The 16,573-nt window shown below is 40.5% G+C and overlaps 1 protein-coding gene across 1 annotated transcript; it reads right to left on the bottom strand.

Annotated features, from left to right (window-relative positions):
- Positions 1 to 404: 404 nt before the first annotated feature.
- LOC307052474 (intraflagellar transport protein 20 homolog) lies at positions 405 to 827 on the bottom strand (the record flags this gene model as incomplete). Its single annotated transcript, XM_079703399.1, has 1 exon — positions 405 to 827. One exon carries the CDS (start codon positions 825 to 827, stop codon positions 405 to 407), a length of 423 nt encoding a protein of 140 aa, XP_079559525.1.
- Positions 828 to 16,573: the final 15,746 nt, after the last annotated feature.

The raw sequence follows: 16,573 nt of genomic DNA, 5'->3' as shown, positions 1-16,573 counted from the left end.
GGTTCGTGCCCCGGTCTGGGAAGATCCCACGTGCTGCGGAGCAGCTGGGCCCGTGAGCCATGGCCGCTGAGCCTGCGTGTCTGGAGCCTGTGCTCCGCAACGGGAGAGGCCACAGCAGTGAGAGGCCCGCGTACCGCAAAAAAAAAAAAAAAGAGGTGAGAACCTGGACCACAGTGGCCACTGGGTGTTCGCCTGCAGATAGGCACTGACATCTGAAACAAGCTCCCCCAGATTTGTTTTGTTGCCTTCAGAGATGCTGCATTCCTCACACACCATCTCACACGACACACTTGGGTCATTAGTCAAGTCACTGGAATGGTACAGAGGTCTTTTTGGTTTGGGGGTTGTAGTTTTTTTTTTTTTTTTCTTTTTTTGCCCTTCTGCTAGAAAATGAAATTTTCAGTTCATTTCTGAAAAGAAAATTGGTCAATAAATTCATTTTGTTCTGCTTCTACTTTACACAAAGCTTCATACTCAACCTGATACCTTCCAAGCTGCATTTTCTTTTCTGCTATTAGTGCCTGGAGTTGCTGCTGTTGGACTTCTCTCTGTTTTTTTGTTTTTTTTTCTCTCTGTTTTGCTATAGATTTGAGCAAGTTCTGAGCACCAATGGCCTTCATCTTCTCATTTTCTGCTGTTTTTGCAAGTTGGTCAACAAGCTCAATTAAACCACCAACTATTTTATGAAACTGGCCAATTTTGTCCACAAAGTCCTTGCACTCTTCCTTGAGCTCTATGGTCTGCTGGGTAACCTCTGGGTCCAACACCCACAGCTTGTTCAGCTCATCAAAGTGTGGCCCTGCTTCACCCAGGATGTCCTTGGCCATGGCTGTCCACCCCGCAGCAGCGGTGCCTGTAACCCAGGTTAACGGCGGTAGGCAGCTCCTCTCTCTGGTGGGTGGCAGCCGGAGCCCTGCTCACCAGCCTCAGCCGCTGCCAAGGCTACAAGACCTGTTTACCCCTAACATCACTTTCCGACATCTTTAGCTCTTACACCGCAGAGCCTGCTGGGAAACAAGAATTTTTTTTAAAATAGATCTTTATTGGAGTATAATTGCTTCACAATACTGTGTTAGTTTCTGTTGTACACCAAAGTGAATCAGGGATATGGGGACATATGCATACATATATCCCTATATCCCCACCCTCTTGAGCCTCCCTCCCATCCTTCCTATCCCACCCCTCTAGGTCATCACAGAGCACTGAGCTGATCTCCCTGTGCTATGCAGCTGCTTCCCACTAGCTATATATTTTACATTTGGTAGTGTATATATGTCAATGGTACTCTCTCACTTCGTCCCAGCTTACCCTTCCCCCTCCCTGTGTCCTCAAGTCCATTCTCTACGTCTGTGTCATTATTCCTCTCCTGCTTCTAGGTTCTTCAGAACCATTTTTTTTTTAGATCCCATATATATGTGTTAGCATACAGTATTTGTTTTTCTCTTTATGACTTACTTCACTGTGTATGACAGACTCTAGGTCCACCCACTGCACTACAAATAACTCAATTTCATTTCTTTTTATGGCTGAGTAATATTCCATTGTATATAATATTCCATTGTATATATATATATTGCCACATCTTCTTTATCCATTTGTCTCTTGATGGACACTTAGGTTGCTTCCATGTCCTGGCTATTGTAAATAGTGCTGCAATGAATATTATGGTACATGACTCTTTTTGAATTATGGTTTTCTCAGGGTATATGCCCAGTAGTGGGATCGCTGGGTCATATGGTAGTTCTATTTATAGTTTTTTAAGGAACCTCCATACTGTTCTCCATAGTGGCTGTATCAATTTACATTCTCACCAACAGTGCAAGAGGGTTCCCTTTCTCCACACCCTCTCCAGCTATTATTGTTTGTAGATTTTTGATTAATGCCATTCTAATGGGTGTGAGGTGATACCTCATTGTAGTTTTGATTTGCATTTCTCTAACGATTAGTGATGCTGAGCATCCTTTCATGTGTTGGCAGTCTGTATATCTTCTTTGGAGAAATGTCTATTTAGGTCTTCTGCCCATTTTTGGATTGGGTTTTTTTGATATTGAGCTGCATGAGCTGCTTGTATATTTTGGAGATTAATTCTTTGTCAGTTGCTTTGTTTGCAAATATTTTCTCCTATTCTGAGGGTTGTCTTTTCGTCTTGTTTATGGTTTCCTTTGCTGTGCAAAAGCTTCTAAGTTTCATTAGGTCCCATTTGTTTATTCTTGTTTTTATTTCCATTTCTCTAGGAGGTGGGTCAAAAAGGATCTTGCTGTAATTTACATCATAGAGTGTTCTGCCTATGTTTTCCTCTAAGAGTTTTATAGTGACTGACCTCACATTTAGGTCTTTAATCCATTTTGAGTTTATTTTTGTGTATGGTGTTAGGAAGTGTTCTAATTTCATTCTTTTGCATGTAGCTGTCCAGTTTTCTCAGCACCACTTATTGAAGAGGCTGCCTTTTCTCCATTGTATATTCTTGCCTCCTTTATCAAAGATAAGGAGACCATATGTGCGTGGGTTTATCTTTGGGCCTTCTATCCTGTTCCATTGATCTATATAGTCCTTTAGCATTTATGTCCTCATTTTTATTTTCCTCTACACCTTCCCTCAAACCTCATTATTTAACATGTAGGCAAAAATAGAAAGTCAATAATTATATTTTTATGCCATGTATGTGGAGCTAATAAGTTCATACATTGGTATTATCTATTCCAAACATTGTTTATATACCCAATGTTTAATTTTCAATGCAAATATCTATAATATTCACAATTTGCATTGCTTATATAATCATATATTACATCACTTTACATTTTTATTTGGTGACACTCTGTTCTGTGACATTGGAAATCCTGTCACACATTATGGCTTTTTTCTTATCTTTCAGTAGGATTTCTGAAAGTACAGTTTAAAACATTAATATAAGTACTGCATATTAGGCTAATAGTATATTAGGAAACTTTTTTAAGGTTAGGATTCAGAGTTTTTGTACATGAGCATATATGTACACGCATACTTTAAAAAAAGGCTTACAAGCTAGTTAGGGACTAATGTCAGAGAAAATGGTGGAGTAGGAAACTCCAATGCCTCAACACTCCACAAAAACACTGAAACTACTGGAGAAACTGTCAGTATCAACTTTATCATGAATATGAAAAATAACCGATGGTTTATAAAAAGAAATGAACCCTTAATCAAGAAAAAGGTGACTGAAATCAGGTTAGAAAGCTTTTTGGTAATTTAACTTATTACTTCCCCAACATGCCCTTCCTGGCACAGTGGCAGTGTTGAATAAGGCAACCCACAGTCCCTGTGTGGATTCCTACTGCTGGAGCAGCAAAAATGTGTTTTCTGTTTTGACCTGTCTTATGGCTCCTTGAAGGACTAAAAAAAGTCTTTACCTTTACTTTGCCTAACTTGAAACTTCTCTCAAGGTGGGAAAGCAGCTATGTGGAGTGCAATTGTCAAGCATAATTAAAGACAGATGAACTATCTGCTGGTGTCTGGGGCAAAAGATATGAGTTGAGGCAAACAATAGGTACACTGAAATGCCTGGGAGAAAATGTTGGGGAGTGAGATGGTTTGGATATATAACTATAAAAGTGTTCACATGTTATTTGGAATTTTAAAGGCCTGGCACATATCCAAGGTAGAAAGCCTGCTCAGAAAACATCAGAAAGCCCTGATCTCTCACCTCTGACTGATATTCAAGGCTCTGGGCAAGCAACAAGTGAAGACAAAAGCAAAGAGATATGAAATGCCCAGCTGAGTATTAAAAGAATGTCCAAATACACACACACACACACACACACACACACACACACACACACACACAGCCAAACAGTAAAGACTGGGAAATTTTAGTCTTTGATTCCAGAGTTTAAGGAAATCTCTCTACCACTAGCTGACCAATAAGATAAAAGAACAGAGACTTCAGTGATCACACATGACAAAAAATACAATCGTAAAAAATTAGTTTATAGAAGTCATTAAGCAAACAAATACTTTCCACAATAAGCAGTAACAACATACCCCAATGAGGAGGGGAATATCTGATTTCTAGAATTACAACAATTTAAAATTCAAAATTTTTTTTTTTTTTTTTGCGGTACGCGGGCCTCTCACTGTTGTGGCCTCTCCCGTTGCGGAGCACAGGCTCCGGATGCGCAGGCTCAGCGGCCATGGCTCACGGGCCCAGCTCTGCAGCATATGGGATCCTCCCGGACCGGGGCACGAACCCGTATCCCCTGCATCGGCAGGCGGACTCTCAACCACTGCGCCACCAGGGAGGCCCTAAAATTCAAAATATTTAGTTTTCAAGAATAACAAGAAAAAAATATAATGCATACAGAGAAACAAGAATGTATGGTTCATTCACAGGAATAATAGAATAGTAGAACCTGAATTTGAGGTGGCCCAGACCTTGTACTTACCAGAGAAAGACTTAATATCAACTTTCTTAAATATGCTTAAAGAACTAAAGGAAGCCATGCACAAAGAGTTAAAGGAAACCTGGCTGTCTCACCAAATAGAAAACATATATAAACAGATAAAAATTATGAAAGCAACCTAATAGAAATTCTAAAGTTTAAAAGTGCTGTAACTGAAATGAGAAGTTCACTACTAGTCTTCATTAACATATAGGGTCAAGTGGAAGAAAGTATTAGTACCTGAAGGTAAGTCAATGGAGATTATGTATTCTGAGGAGCAAGAAGGAAAAAGAATGAGAAAAATGAACAGAACCTAAGAAACCTATGAAATCCATCAAATATAGCAACATATGTATAATTGGAGTCCCCAAAGGATAGGGGAGGGAAGGGGGTAGAACAAATATTTGAAAAAATAATGACTGAAAAATTTAAAAATTCCCAATTTGATAAAAGATATGAATCTACATGTTCAGGAAGCTCAACAAACTCCAAGCAGGATAAACTGAAAGAGATCTATACTGAGACACATTGTAATCAAACTGTCAAAAGCCTTAAAGACAAAGAGAGGATCTTGAAAGCAGCAAAAGAGAAGTGACTCATAACATAAGAGGGAATCTTAGTAAGATTAACAGTTGATTTCTCATGAGAAATATGGCAGTCAGAAGGTAGTGGGGGTATCATATTTAAAGTGCTGGGGGGTTTGTGGGGGAAGACATCAACAAGAATTGTATATCCAGCAAAACTGTCCTTCAAAAATGAAGAATATAATCCATGAAAAAGAATTAAGCCATGAAAAGAAATACACGTTACAACTTGGATGAAAATGCAAAATATTATGCTAAGTGAAGGAAATTCAACACAAAGACCACATATTGTATGATTCCTTGTATATAAAATATACAGAATACATAAATCCATAGAGACATACACATGAATACATACACAGGGACTAGGGCAGGAGATAATGGAGAGAAACTGCTCTTATAATATATAAATGATTTTACTTTGGAATGATGGAAATGTTTTAGAACTAGATAGAGGTAGTGGCTGCACAATACAACTGTTTGCCTAAAAACGGTTAACTTTATGTTATGTGAATTTCAACTCAAATTATTTTTTTAAAGAAGAAGAAATTAAGACATTCCTAGATAAACAAGTTGAAGGAGTTTGTTGTTGGTAGACCTATCCTATACATAATGCTAAAGGGAGTCCTTCAGGCTGAAAGGAAAGAACACTGGGCAGTAACTGGAAACCATATGAAGAAATAAATAACACTGATAATCATATAAGTAAACATGGAAGTCAGTATTATTGTATTGTTGCATAGTAACTCCTCACTTATGAGTACAGGAGATGAAATGATAAGAGAGAGATGAGAAGCTGGCTCTTGTAGGAAAAACAGAAACACTCTAGAGAATGGAAGTTCTAGATCATGAAAAAAAGCTCCTAGAATTGAAATTGTGAATGAGAGAGGCATAAAACAGGTGTCAAGAGAGAATGGAGGGCTTCCCTGGTGGTGCAGTGGTTAAGAGTCCGCCTGCCAATGCAGGGAACATGGGTTCAAGCCCTGGCCCGGGAAGATCCCACATGCCGCGGAGCAACTAAGCCCATGCGCCACAACTACTGAGTTGCATTCTAGAGCCCATGAGCCACAACTACTGAAGCCCGTGTGCCTAGAGCCTGTGCTCCAAAACAAGAAGCCCGCGCACCACAATGAAGAGTAGCCCCCATTCACCACAACTAGAGAAAGACTGTGGGCAGCAACAAAGACCCAAAGCAACCAAAAATAAATAAATAAACTTATAAAAAAAAAAAGAGAGAGAGGATGGAGAGAGGATGTCATGAATGCAAAGATCCACACATAGCTAAAGACTTAAATGGTACAGGATTCTTGCAAATGGACTTTCCCTCTCTTTTTGCACTCCTCTGTCTTCTGGGAGTTAGTGCTTATCAGAACTTCCTCTAACTCAATACCTGTAGACCAGTGTTTCTCTATCGTTTTTCATTTTTGCCCCTTCAAGAAACTTTTTAGGCATTTTTTTTCCAAAATGCCTCCCCATCTCCCCATTCTTGAAATGTTAACCACAGATAAATCATTTATCTGTTAATGTACAGTAGTGCTCTAGAGAGCCACAGATCATTGTAATACCTATGTTTTTTTTCACTCTGTGGAAAAATATACTTTTGCCTCCTTGGGGTGGTTTCACCTCCATTAAGAATGCATGTTCTTGGCACAGCACTTGTTGGGCCTTTCCAGCCCAATAATTCCATCACATAATTCAAGGAATGCATTTCATTGGTAAATGTGTGTGTGTAGGAGGGTGTTTGTTGGTGGGGATAGAGCTCTGCCCTCAGGAAGGGAAGGAGATGAGGGCAGGCAGCCTTTAGCTGGACCACAGTGGTGTCTCTGAAAGGCACAAGTATGTTAATTCTCATTATTGGATTTGCAGTCTGCAGAACAAGGGCATGGGGTCATATTTTCAGTTTTAGGGCGTCTGTAGTTACATTCTCTCTTCTACCCAGCAAATAACTTGTCCTAGTGTTATGATAGATGTTGAGTAATGTAGCTTATGGGGAGCAAGTGGACCTAAGCAGGTAGGAAGTTTGGTTACTCACTGAATTCTTCTACTTACATGTGTAAATCCACAAGCATGAAGTTCTTTATTTTATAGGTATCACTTCTTTAGTTTTGACCTCCACTCTTAAGAGTGCCCAAAGAAACAATCTCAGAGTCCCTGACCTGGTGTTTCTCCACACTCGAAAGGAAGGAGACACACATTGGTTCAAGGATCATTGAGACCCTGATGCCTTCATTCAAAGATATGGCAATGCCTCCTGTACACACCCAACCTGACCTGAGACAATCCCAAGAGCATCCCCATGTCTTCATGTTGATCGCCTGAGGGAGGACACCCAAAACAGGGAAATCGTTTCAGGTGTGAGACATTGGCTGGATTCACTGGAAGTCTCTTAGGACCTCCCAGATGAGGTGTACCACTCATCTGGCATCTGGTAATAATGGTTTCAGGTTACCAACTTTGCAGGGGGTGGGGCAGAGATTTTTCTTATCAAACACATGTAAGATTGGTATGTAAAAATAACAAAGCTCCAGGAAATATACAGAGACAGGTCATTCCAAAATCTTAATTTGAGTATTAAAGCAGGATCTGATGGAGACGTGTTAATTGGAGTCACCGAATTAATGTTAATACAGGAAATTGTCCTCTAAGGCAGCAGTGCAGTAAGTCTTTACTACTCGGGAGTCTGAAAGCTCTTGTCATTCAGATGGGATCTGAACTTGTAACTCTGGTCAAGGTTTACTGCTGACTTTTTCCAAAATATCTTAATACCTGAGCCATGATGTAATGTCTCTGCCGCAGCTCTACCCCAGTGTGGGTATTATCACATGTGATGTCTCTAGCCTATGTTAAGAAATACTTCAAGAACCTTAAAGTGTTTTTGGATTCCTTGTAAGGAATTGGCTGGAGACAGTGCTCCCTTCACCACACAATGTGACTGTTTTACAAGAGTTAGGAAGATCAATGTCCTTTCGGCTTTAGTGTCAAAAAGGTCACGCTCCTATCAAGCAATTGTTTGTTTTAGTGTTATGGATACTGGCAATCTTATGATTGCTCATTATAGATTGGCTGCACAACTTTTCCATTCCCCTCTTCCCTATTAACAGAACCTGATTATATTTGGAAGTGGTCACGTGCCCAGCAAAGATACCATATTTTCCACTTCCTCTTCAATCATGGACAGTCATGGATAGTATGTGAAATTATTGGGTAGGAATATTGAAATGCTCTGTAGAAGTCTTTCCCCTTTCTGTCTCCTTTTTGTCTGGAATTTGCACGAGACAATGAGACTCTTGGAGCTGACATATCTTGGAAAACCATACACTATGGATGTGGGAGCAGAGAGATAGAATGAACCCTGAACCTCTTGTTAGCATGGAGACATGGTGCTGGCCACCCTTTTTATGAGGGAGATAAGTTAATCCCTCATTGGATAGTAACACTTTTACTTTTTCCATTTATGTAGCCAAATTTTATCCTAACAGTACAAACAGAGTCCTTTGTCTTCACCGGATTTCTCAGAGTCATATCAGGAGCCCAATTTTGGCAACTATGTAACATTTCATAGTATATATTTTGTTTGCTTATGTAGGTATTCACCTAGTTTTATTTCCCCTTTTCTTACTTCTGCCACAATATTTCTCTTGTCGTATACATTTAAGTGTTTTGCTTTGTTTCATGTACTGTGTAGTTTCCTTAAAATTCTTTTAAATCATGTTATGTGAATGAGTGAATAAATAAATGATGTTTTTAAAATGACACTAGGTCCTAGACACTTGTCCCATTATATTCATAGTTCCAAGAGAATTCTCTCAAATCTCCTATACTCACTCTTGTGCTGATGAGAAATCGTCTGCAAAACATAAGAAATATTTCCAGACGCCACCATGTGCTAGATAGAAAGGGCTGAATTAGAATCACACCTCCCTGACTCCAAGTAAGGTCCTTTCTCACTCTGCAGGGCTGCCTCACTCATTCATGCTTCTCAAATAAGAGTAAATGTTAACGTTGAAACAGAGCAGAAGGCTTAGAGTTGAGCAGACATAAGGGAGGGCCAGTTCCTTCTAGGGGAGGAGAGAGAGGGCTTAAAATTGTGCTCTAAGATGGGAAGTGAGAGGAAAGGAGCTCAGAAGGAATGCACTGCAAGAATTCCATTCAGAGGCAGGGATATGACCTGTGAAGGATATTGTTTATCCATTTCACAATCTCATCAACTTGACTGTTTCCCCAGAAGACACAGTTAATAAAATATTTCCTTCTATCCACATCGCTTTCCCACAGTACTTACTGGACTACTCCAGCATCCCTTAATGGCATCACTTGAAGAATTTGGTCCTATTGGCCCTTCTCTCCCTGGACAATGGGTGCAGAAAGGGCAGGCAGTGGGTTTCCCGCGCTGGTTCTCTGGAGTGATTGCACATCTCGGAGAGGCACAGAGAGAATGCTCTTAGCCTGGGGATGATGAGCTGCAGGTGAGCTCTGCAGAGGCTGAATACTCAGAGCTCTTCGTTAAATTAATTGTTTTATTGTTGCTCAATTCCCTAAGCAATTCAGTTCTCTTGAAGCCAAGAGACCATAAAAAGGAAACTTTTCTGCCAGTTCAGTCTCCATGGGTTCACCTTGGGGGGCCAGATACATATTCCCTTCCTACCAATGCGTCCATCTCCCCTGGAATGAATATCTCCCCCATGTATATAACCTCCCATGCAGGGTATATTGAGAAGATCATCCCATGAGCTTCTGTGCTGCCTGCCAGTGACACTGAGTCTCCAGACATAGCTGTTGCCTGACCACAAACATCACAAATAAGATCCTCCCTGGAACTTCAACCTGACATGTTTTGAAAACTGGAGATAGATTTTGAAGAAAATGCACGGGCCATTTCACTTGATGGAGAGTAAATTTTTTGACTGCAGAGGTAGAGTTTTCTTTGTACAGACCCAGTTATTCAGTTTTTTCATCAGGGGTAAATGCATTCATATCCTTAAACCCACATGGGTAATTTTTCTGGCTATATACCCAGGTGGGCTATTCAGAGCATTCCTTTACAATAAGAAAGAGTACTTTGAATATAAAATCAGTACCAATAATGACTTAGAACAGGCATTGGCAAACATATTCATAAAGGACTATATAATACATATTTTAGGCATTGTGGGGAATCGGTTGCAATGGAGTTAAGTCCGTTGCAGGGACGTTAAGTCTCCTCTATTTTAGTGTGAAAGCAGTTGTAGACAATACCTACACAAATGGACTTGGCTGTAGGTGTTCATTTTCTGTGGATGCTGTAACAACTAACCACTAACTGGATGGCTTAAAACAACAGGAATTTATTTTATCACAGTTCTGGAGGCTGGAAGTCTAAAATCAAGATGTCAGAAGGGTTGCCCTCCCTCCAAAGGCTCTATGGGAGGCGTCATTCCTTGTCTCTTCCTGCTTTTAGTGACTCCAAGCATTCCTGGATTTTGTGTCTGCATGCCTTCAATCTCTGCTTCCATAATCACATGGTCTTATCTCTGTCTGTCTCTCTGCTCTGTGCCTCTTTTAAGGACACTTGTCATTGGATCTAGGGTCCACTTGGAAAATCTAGGTTGATAGCACCACGAGATCCTTGATGATATCTGTAAAAAGACTTTTTTCCCCAAATAAGGTCACATTCACAGGTACTGGGGGTTAGGATGTGGATATATCTTTTGGGGGGGCCACTATTCAACCCACTATGCTGTGTTCCAATAAAGCCTTTTTACAAAAACAGGTTGTGAGTGGAATTTATTCTGTGGGTAACAGTTTTCTTAACCATGATTTAGAGTGTAGATTCAGACAAAGGGAGTAAGTAAATGAGAGACAACACTGTAAAATAGAAAGAACATTAAATATGGTTTCCCTTCTGCTAGTGGGTTTCACCTACTAGATGTGAAACTGAGCAGGACCCTGAGGGCTCTCCCAGGGACAAGCCCTTTCATGTCACTTGCTTCTTTGTAGAAAAAAAGCCTTCATCTCGTAGGCCTTCCCCATATTCCAGAGAGTAGACTCAATTAATGATTAGAGAAGTGGAGGAGGATGTTGACTACATGTTGAGCATAAGCAGGTAGACCCCACAAGGTTGGAACCAGAAGCCTGATGGTTAAGATTCCCAAAACATCACCCTGTTACCTCACCACCAACCATTCAGAAGAATGTCCATGATCACATACCCTGAGACCCTCACTTCTAACACTGATTTTAAAAACTCTTGCCTGAAATCCATTGGGGAGTTCTGGTCTTTGAGCATTAGCTGCTCATTCTCCTTGCTTGGCACCCTGAAAATAAATGTTGTACTTTTGTTCACCACTACCTGGTGTCAACAGACTGGCTTTGTTGTGCAGCAGATGAGCAAACCTGGGTTCGGTTTGGTAACAGAAGATCCAGGAGATTTATATCACTCAGGCCCTGCACAGTCTCCCCAGACCATGGCTGACCTGTCAGACCCATCCACCATCCTGACCCTCTTCCCAACATAGATGCTCCCTATGCCAATGTACCCCATTAAAGTCAATCTAAAGTATGTCAAATCTTAAGTCTAGGAGAGGTATGATGGAGGCCCAGCCATAAGCTGTTGTTAGGTTCTTGTGCTGATGGTTCCAACAGCCTAATAAGCAATTCTCTCACTAAAGCACCTGGGTGTAGCCCTTCAGACCACCACAGCATAGTGTATGGAGCCCAGAACACCTGATTTAATTTATGGCAACACTGACACCTGTGTATCTTTGGAGATGGTTGTAACCTCTGAGCCTGTTTCCTTATCTATTAATTAAGGTAAATGTGAATTTCAGCAAAGATGCACTAGTAAAACTGTTTGAGAAGTGCCTAGCGCGTTATCAGCATTCACTAAATTATTTACTATTTTAAATTGGTGGGAAGTAGGTGCCATTCTTCCAGCTAATTGATGGGTATTGTTCAGCAATTACTGCAGTAAGTGGGGCAGCTCTGCTTCCTGCTGTGGCTGCCCTGGAGGAGCTCTTCTCCGTGTGTCATCAACGGGCTTACCAGGGCAAGTTCTTCTCACTAAAATGGCAGAGTCTTTAGAGCACAGTGGAAATATGCAAGGTCTCTTAAGGGCTATTCTCAGACTCAGGATGCTTGGTGGAGAAGGCTTCAAAATCCCTCACCTGACTCCAGCACTGGACCATAGCCTTGGTAATCAAAGAATGGTCCACAGACCAATTTGCAGAATCAATATCATTTGGGAGCTAGTTACCAGTGCAGACTCTCCGGGCCCATGTTAGACCTGCCAAATCCGAATCTGCAGCTGAACAAGACCCCCAGGTAATTCCAATATAAGATGATGTTGTAGAAGTCACGATCTGTTTGTCACCTCCTCACTGCTGACGCTTGTGCTGGATAATTCTTTGCGGTGGGGGCCATCCTGAGCATCATAGGTTGTGTAGCAGCATCCCTGGCCTCAATCCACTAGGTGGCAGTAGCAACTCCCAGGTTCTGACAACCAAAAACTCCAGACAGTGTCAGGTGTTCCCTGAAGGAAAATCACCCTGTTTGAGACCCACTGGCCTAGAGCGTGAGAACTAGAAACACCTTGAGGAGGTTCCAATCAAAGCCAATCCCTTTCTCAGCTCATAACTCTGGGCAGATCACTTAACCCTTGTGAGTCCAAATTCTGCAAATTTCAGATGAGATACATATTTGTACTGACCATGCAGAACGGACTTTTGTAAAAATAAAATAGGACAACCCAAATAAAATTATACCTTATGTGTGTGGTTTTTAAAAATATCTAAACATGTCTTATAATTAAACTTTTTTTTAAAAAGGAGTGACAGCTCTAAATTAGAGATACAAGCATGAATTCCCTGATTTGTAAAAAAGTCACATGAAGCCAAGGATTATATGTGGTTTTGCAGCAAACAACACACCTCACTCTCTTGTTGCAGAGGGTTTACCTATATTCTGGAGAGATCAGGAGCTGTTGATCCCTGGAACAAGACAGTAATTTGGAGGGCCATGGAAACTCGTCAAAATAGGTTCCTCATTCGCAGATTAGGAAAGGCTGGAGAGTTCATGAGAAGAAGTAACACAGACTGGATTCACCTGACTTCTGTGTCTCCTGGGAACAGAGTATCAGCAGGAATAGTTTGCTTTTTTCCCAGCATCCCACAGGGAAGTGGTGTGCTCGGAGACGGGAGTAACAAGGGAAACAGTGCCTAACTAACGGACATAGGGAGCTGTAGATATCTCCTCTGTTACAGTCCCTCTGGCTGTACATCCTTGAACTGCACAGGACTTGGTTGATGCTTTTGGAGTCATAACTCTGGTTGGGGGGCTAATGCTTCACTCCTTTCTTCTTCTTTTTTTTTTTTTTATTTTATTGCGGTACGCGGGCCTCTCACTGCCGTGGCCTCTCCCGTTGCGGAGCACAGGCTCCGGACGCGCAGGCTCCAGACGCGCAGGCTCAGCAGCCATGGGTCACGGGCCCAGCCGCTCTGCGGCATGTGGGATCTTCCCGGACCGGGGCATGAACCCGTGTCCCCTGCATCGGCAGGCGGACTCTCAACCACTGCGCCACCAGGGAAGCCCACTCCTTTCTTCTGATGTGCCTGGGAACAGAGCTCCAGTCTTCATCATCAACCATCCAGGGAGGAACTCAGATATCCACACAGGGACTTTCCTCTCATAGACCCCATCCAGGTGAGTCTGAGAGTTCAATAGGTACTTCAGGAAAGGTTCAGAGAGAATGCAAGTGGAAAACTTTTATCTGAAGTCACCTGAGAGCCTAATTAGTCTAATCCAGAGTTGAGATATTTGCCATGTTTGTTTTCTAGGTTTCCTAATTAACTTATAACTCATTTATTTAATATGTTAAAAAGAGAAGTGTCTGATGAACTCAGCAGCACAAGAGTCATTGTTGATGATTAAGTGATGGGAATTGAAGTCCAGTTGGATGAGGCTAATGAAGTAATTGGGAGCATAAAGTGGTTCCAGTAAAGTTAGAGAATATTAGAGGATTTTCCTAGTTAAGGGGAATAAGAAAAGTAGGTTTAGAGGCATGTTCAGTGAACTAAAGGTATTTGTTAAAGATGCGATGCTTTTAAGCATGTTGTGTATTTATTAGAAAGACACAGACCCGTGGAGGTAGATACTAGCTTGCAACAGAGTTCTTGAGACATACGTTTCACAGTATCTTCTCTCATGCTGGGTATTCACATGAAAATTTTTGATTTAATATGCAAAATGAGTATGCTATTGAACTTGAATTTGTAATTCTTCATTAGGAAGAGGTGGGAAAGCAATGGAGACATTTGTGAGATAGAAGAAAAAAATCAGCCAAATCTCATCACCAGTGATAAGCATTCACTTAGTAACATGAAAGAACTATGCTAAGTTTTTTATATCACTAGATTTGTATACCAACTTAGGAGGATGGATACCACTATCCCCATGATCTGAGTAAGGATATTAACGTTTAAATGGATCCGTAATCCCACTTAAGTTCAAACAGCTAATACGTGATAGATCCGAGATTCACACATTTGTTTTCGGATTCAATTTTTTTTTGTATTTACAATGATTTAGAAAAGTCTTTTACCATTTATGTTTTAATTCCTCATCTATTGTCGAACATTGTATATTTTCTGTTGTTAATTTTTCTAAAATAACAATGGCTCCTAGTAGTTTCTAATCATTTTCTTTTTTCATTTGTGCTTTATTTTTAGGTTCTCATTAGCTATCTATTTTATACATAGTATCAATAGTATATATATGTCCATCCCAATCTCCCAGTTCATCTCCCCACCCCACCTTTTCCCTCTTGGTATTCATTCTTTTGTTCTCTACATCTGTCTCCATTTCTGCTCTGTAAATAAGATCTTTTATACCAACTTTTTCAGATTCCACATATATGCATTAATATATGATATTTGTTTTTCTCTTTCTTACTTCACTGTGTATGACAGTCTAATAATTTTCTGAGAATAATTAATTGTTGTTAACTTTCTAGGTCGATGTTCAACCAGTAAGATATCTTGTCAGCATAAAGATAATGACTCATTATTCCTTTGATAAACTGCTTTAGGCTACTTTATTAGGTATTCTGGACATCAAGGGGGTATAAATGGGGATGGAATGCTAATGAAGCTTTATCCTCATAGCAATCTCTCAGGGACCACCAGAACTTATTAGATCTTATTTTGTAGATGAAGAGGTTCAGTATGGGGGTGACCATGGTGTACATCACTGAGGTCATCAGACTCTCCTAGAGGATGAAATGCCTGCAGAACTGAGGTATACATACCCCAACGCCTGTGCCCTAGAACAAGGTAGCCACTAAGGGGTGAGACCTACAGGTGGATCTTGTTTTCCTCCACAATGCCCTTTTCCTTCTCAGTTTTTCAAGTAATTTTTAAATTTTTCTTTTAGTACAAGACACAAAATTTTCATATCAAAATGAAGCTCCACAGGCGGCTTACCAACTTGAATTTGGGTACTATTTTCTATATTCTCTATGGTAAAGATAATTTCATGTTGACCACTTGCCTTGTATCATTCCTTTCCTAACTATTGTGGCTGGAATTGAGAAGAGCCAGGGAGTAATAAGCGCAGTAAGTCATAATGTACTGTGTGTGTGTGTGTGTGTGTGTGTGTGTGTGTGTGTGTGTGTGTGTGTGTGTGTGTGTGTGTGTGTGTTGTGGGGAATGATCACTTCTCTGGGCAGTGGTACTTAAGTTTACTCCAAAATGTGACCCTTAAAAGACAGATACAACAATATTAACAAGCAGCTGGAAATAAGGGAGGGATCCTTTTCTATTCACAGGAATTCTTTTAAATTTTAAAAGAAAAATTTTTAATGTGAAAGGACCAATATGTGAATGAGTGACTCCCTCCTTGGGTCTTGAAGTTTCAGCATTGACAGGAAGTCCACCTTGCTCCTCAGCATCCTCTGACACCATCTCTCATCACTCTCCCTCTTGTTCATTACCCTTGACACCCTGGCTCCCCTCTGAGTCTTGAATATTTGAAACAAGTGTCATCCTCAGGGCCTTTGTACTGACTCTTTCCTCATAGGGCACACTCATTCCCCCAGATAATCTGGAGTCTCTGCTTTGTCTTCCTCCAGGTCTCAGTTCAACTTTCTCCTTATTTGCAGGTCTTCTTGAATTCCCAGTAAAATATAACACCTCCATTCACTCTATTTTATACCTGCTTATTTTTTCCATAGCATCTGTCACTGTAAGACATGGTAATATGTTTTTGTATTTGTTAATTTATACTTTTACCCATTATTGGATTTAGGGAGTTTTGTTCTTAGAATCCTGTACTTTTACCCCAGAAGATAGTCAGTACTCAACATAAACTGCTCAAATGCATGAGATAAACTTGCATTTAAACTGTGTAATAGATGATCTATTGGTGGAAAGCCTGAGTGTGGGACAGGAATTTCTAATTAAAGATTATCCCAGAAAATCCCTTAAAAATGACCAAAATATATAATTTAAAGTTTTTCACTATATTAATTCCCACATGTGTAAAAATTAATCATGTTCCTTTTTCTTTCCTATTAGTGATCACCACCACACGGCACAAGGC

The sequence above is a fragment of the Hyperoodon ampullatus genome, assembly GCF_949752795.1.
Source record: "Hyperoodon ampullatus genome assembly, chromosome: 4".
Taxonomy (NCBI): Eukaryota; Metazoa; Chordata; class Mammalia; order Artiodactyla; family Ziphiidae; genus Hyperoodon; species Hyperoodon ampullatus.
Note: the sequence above shows the minus strand (reverse complement) of the source record. Positions and strands in the feature narration are given on the sequence as shown.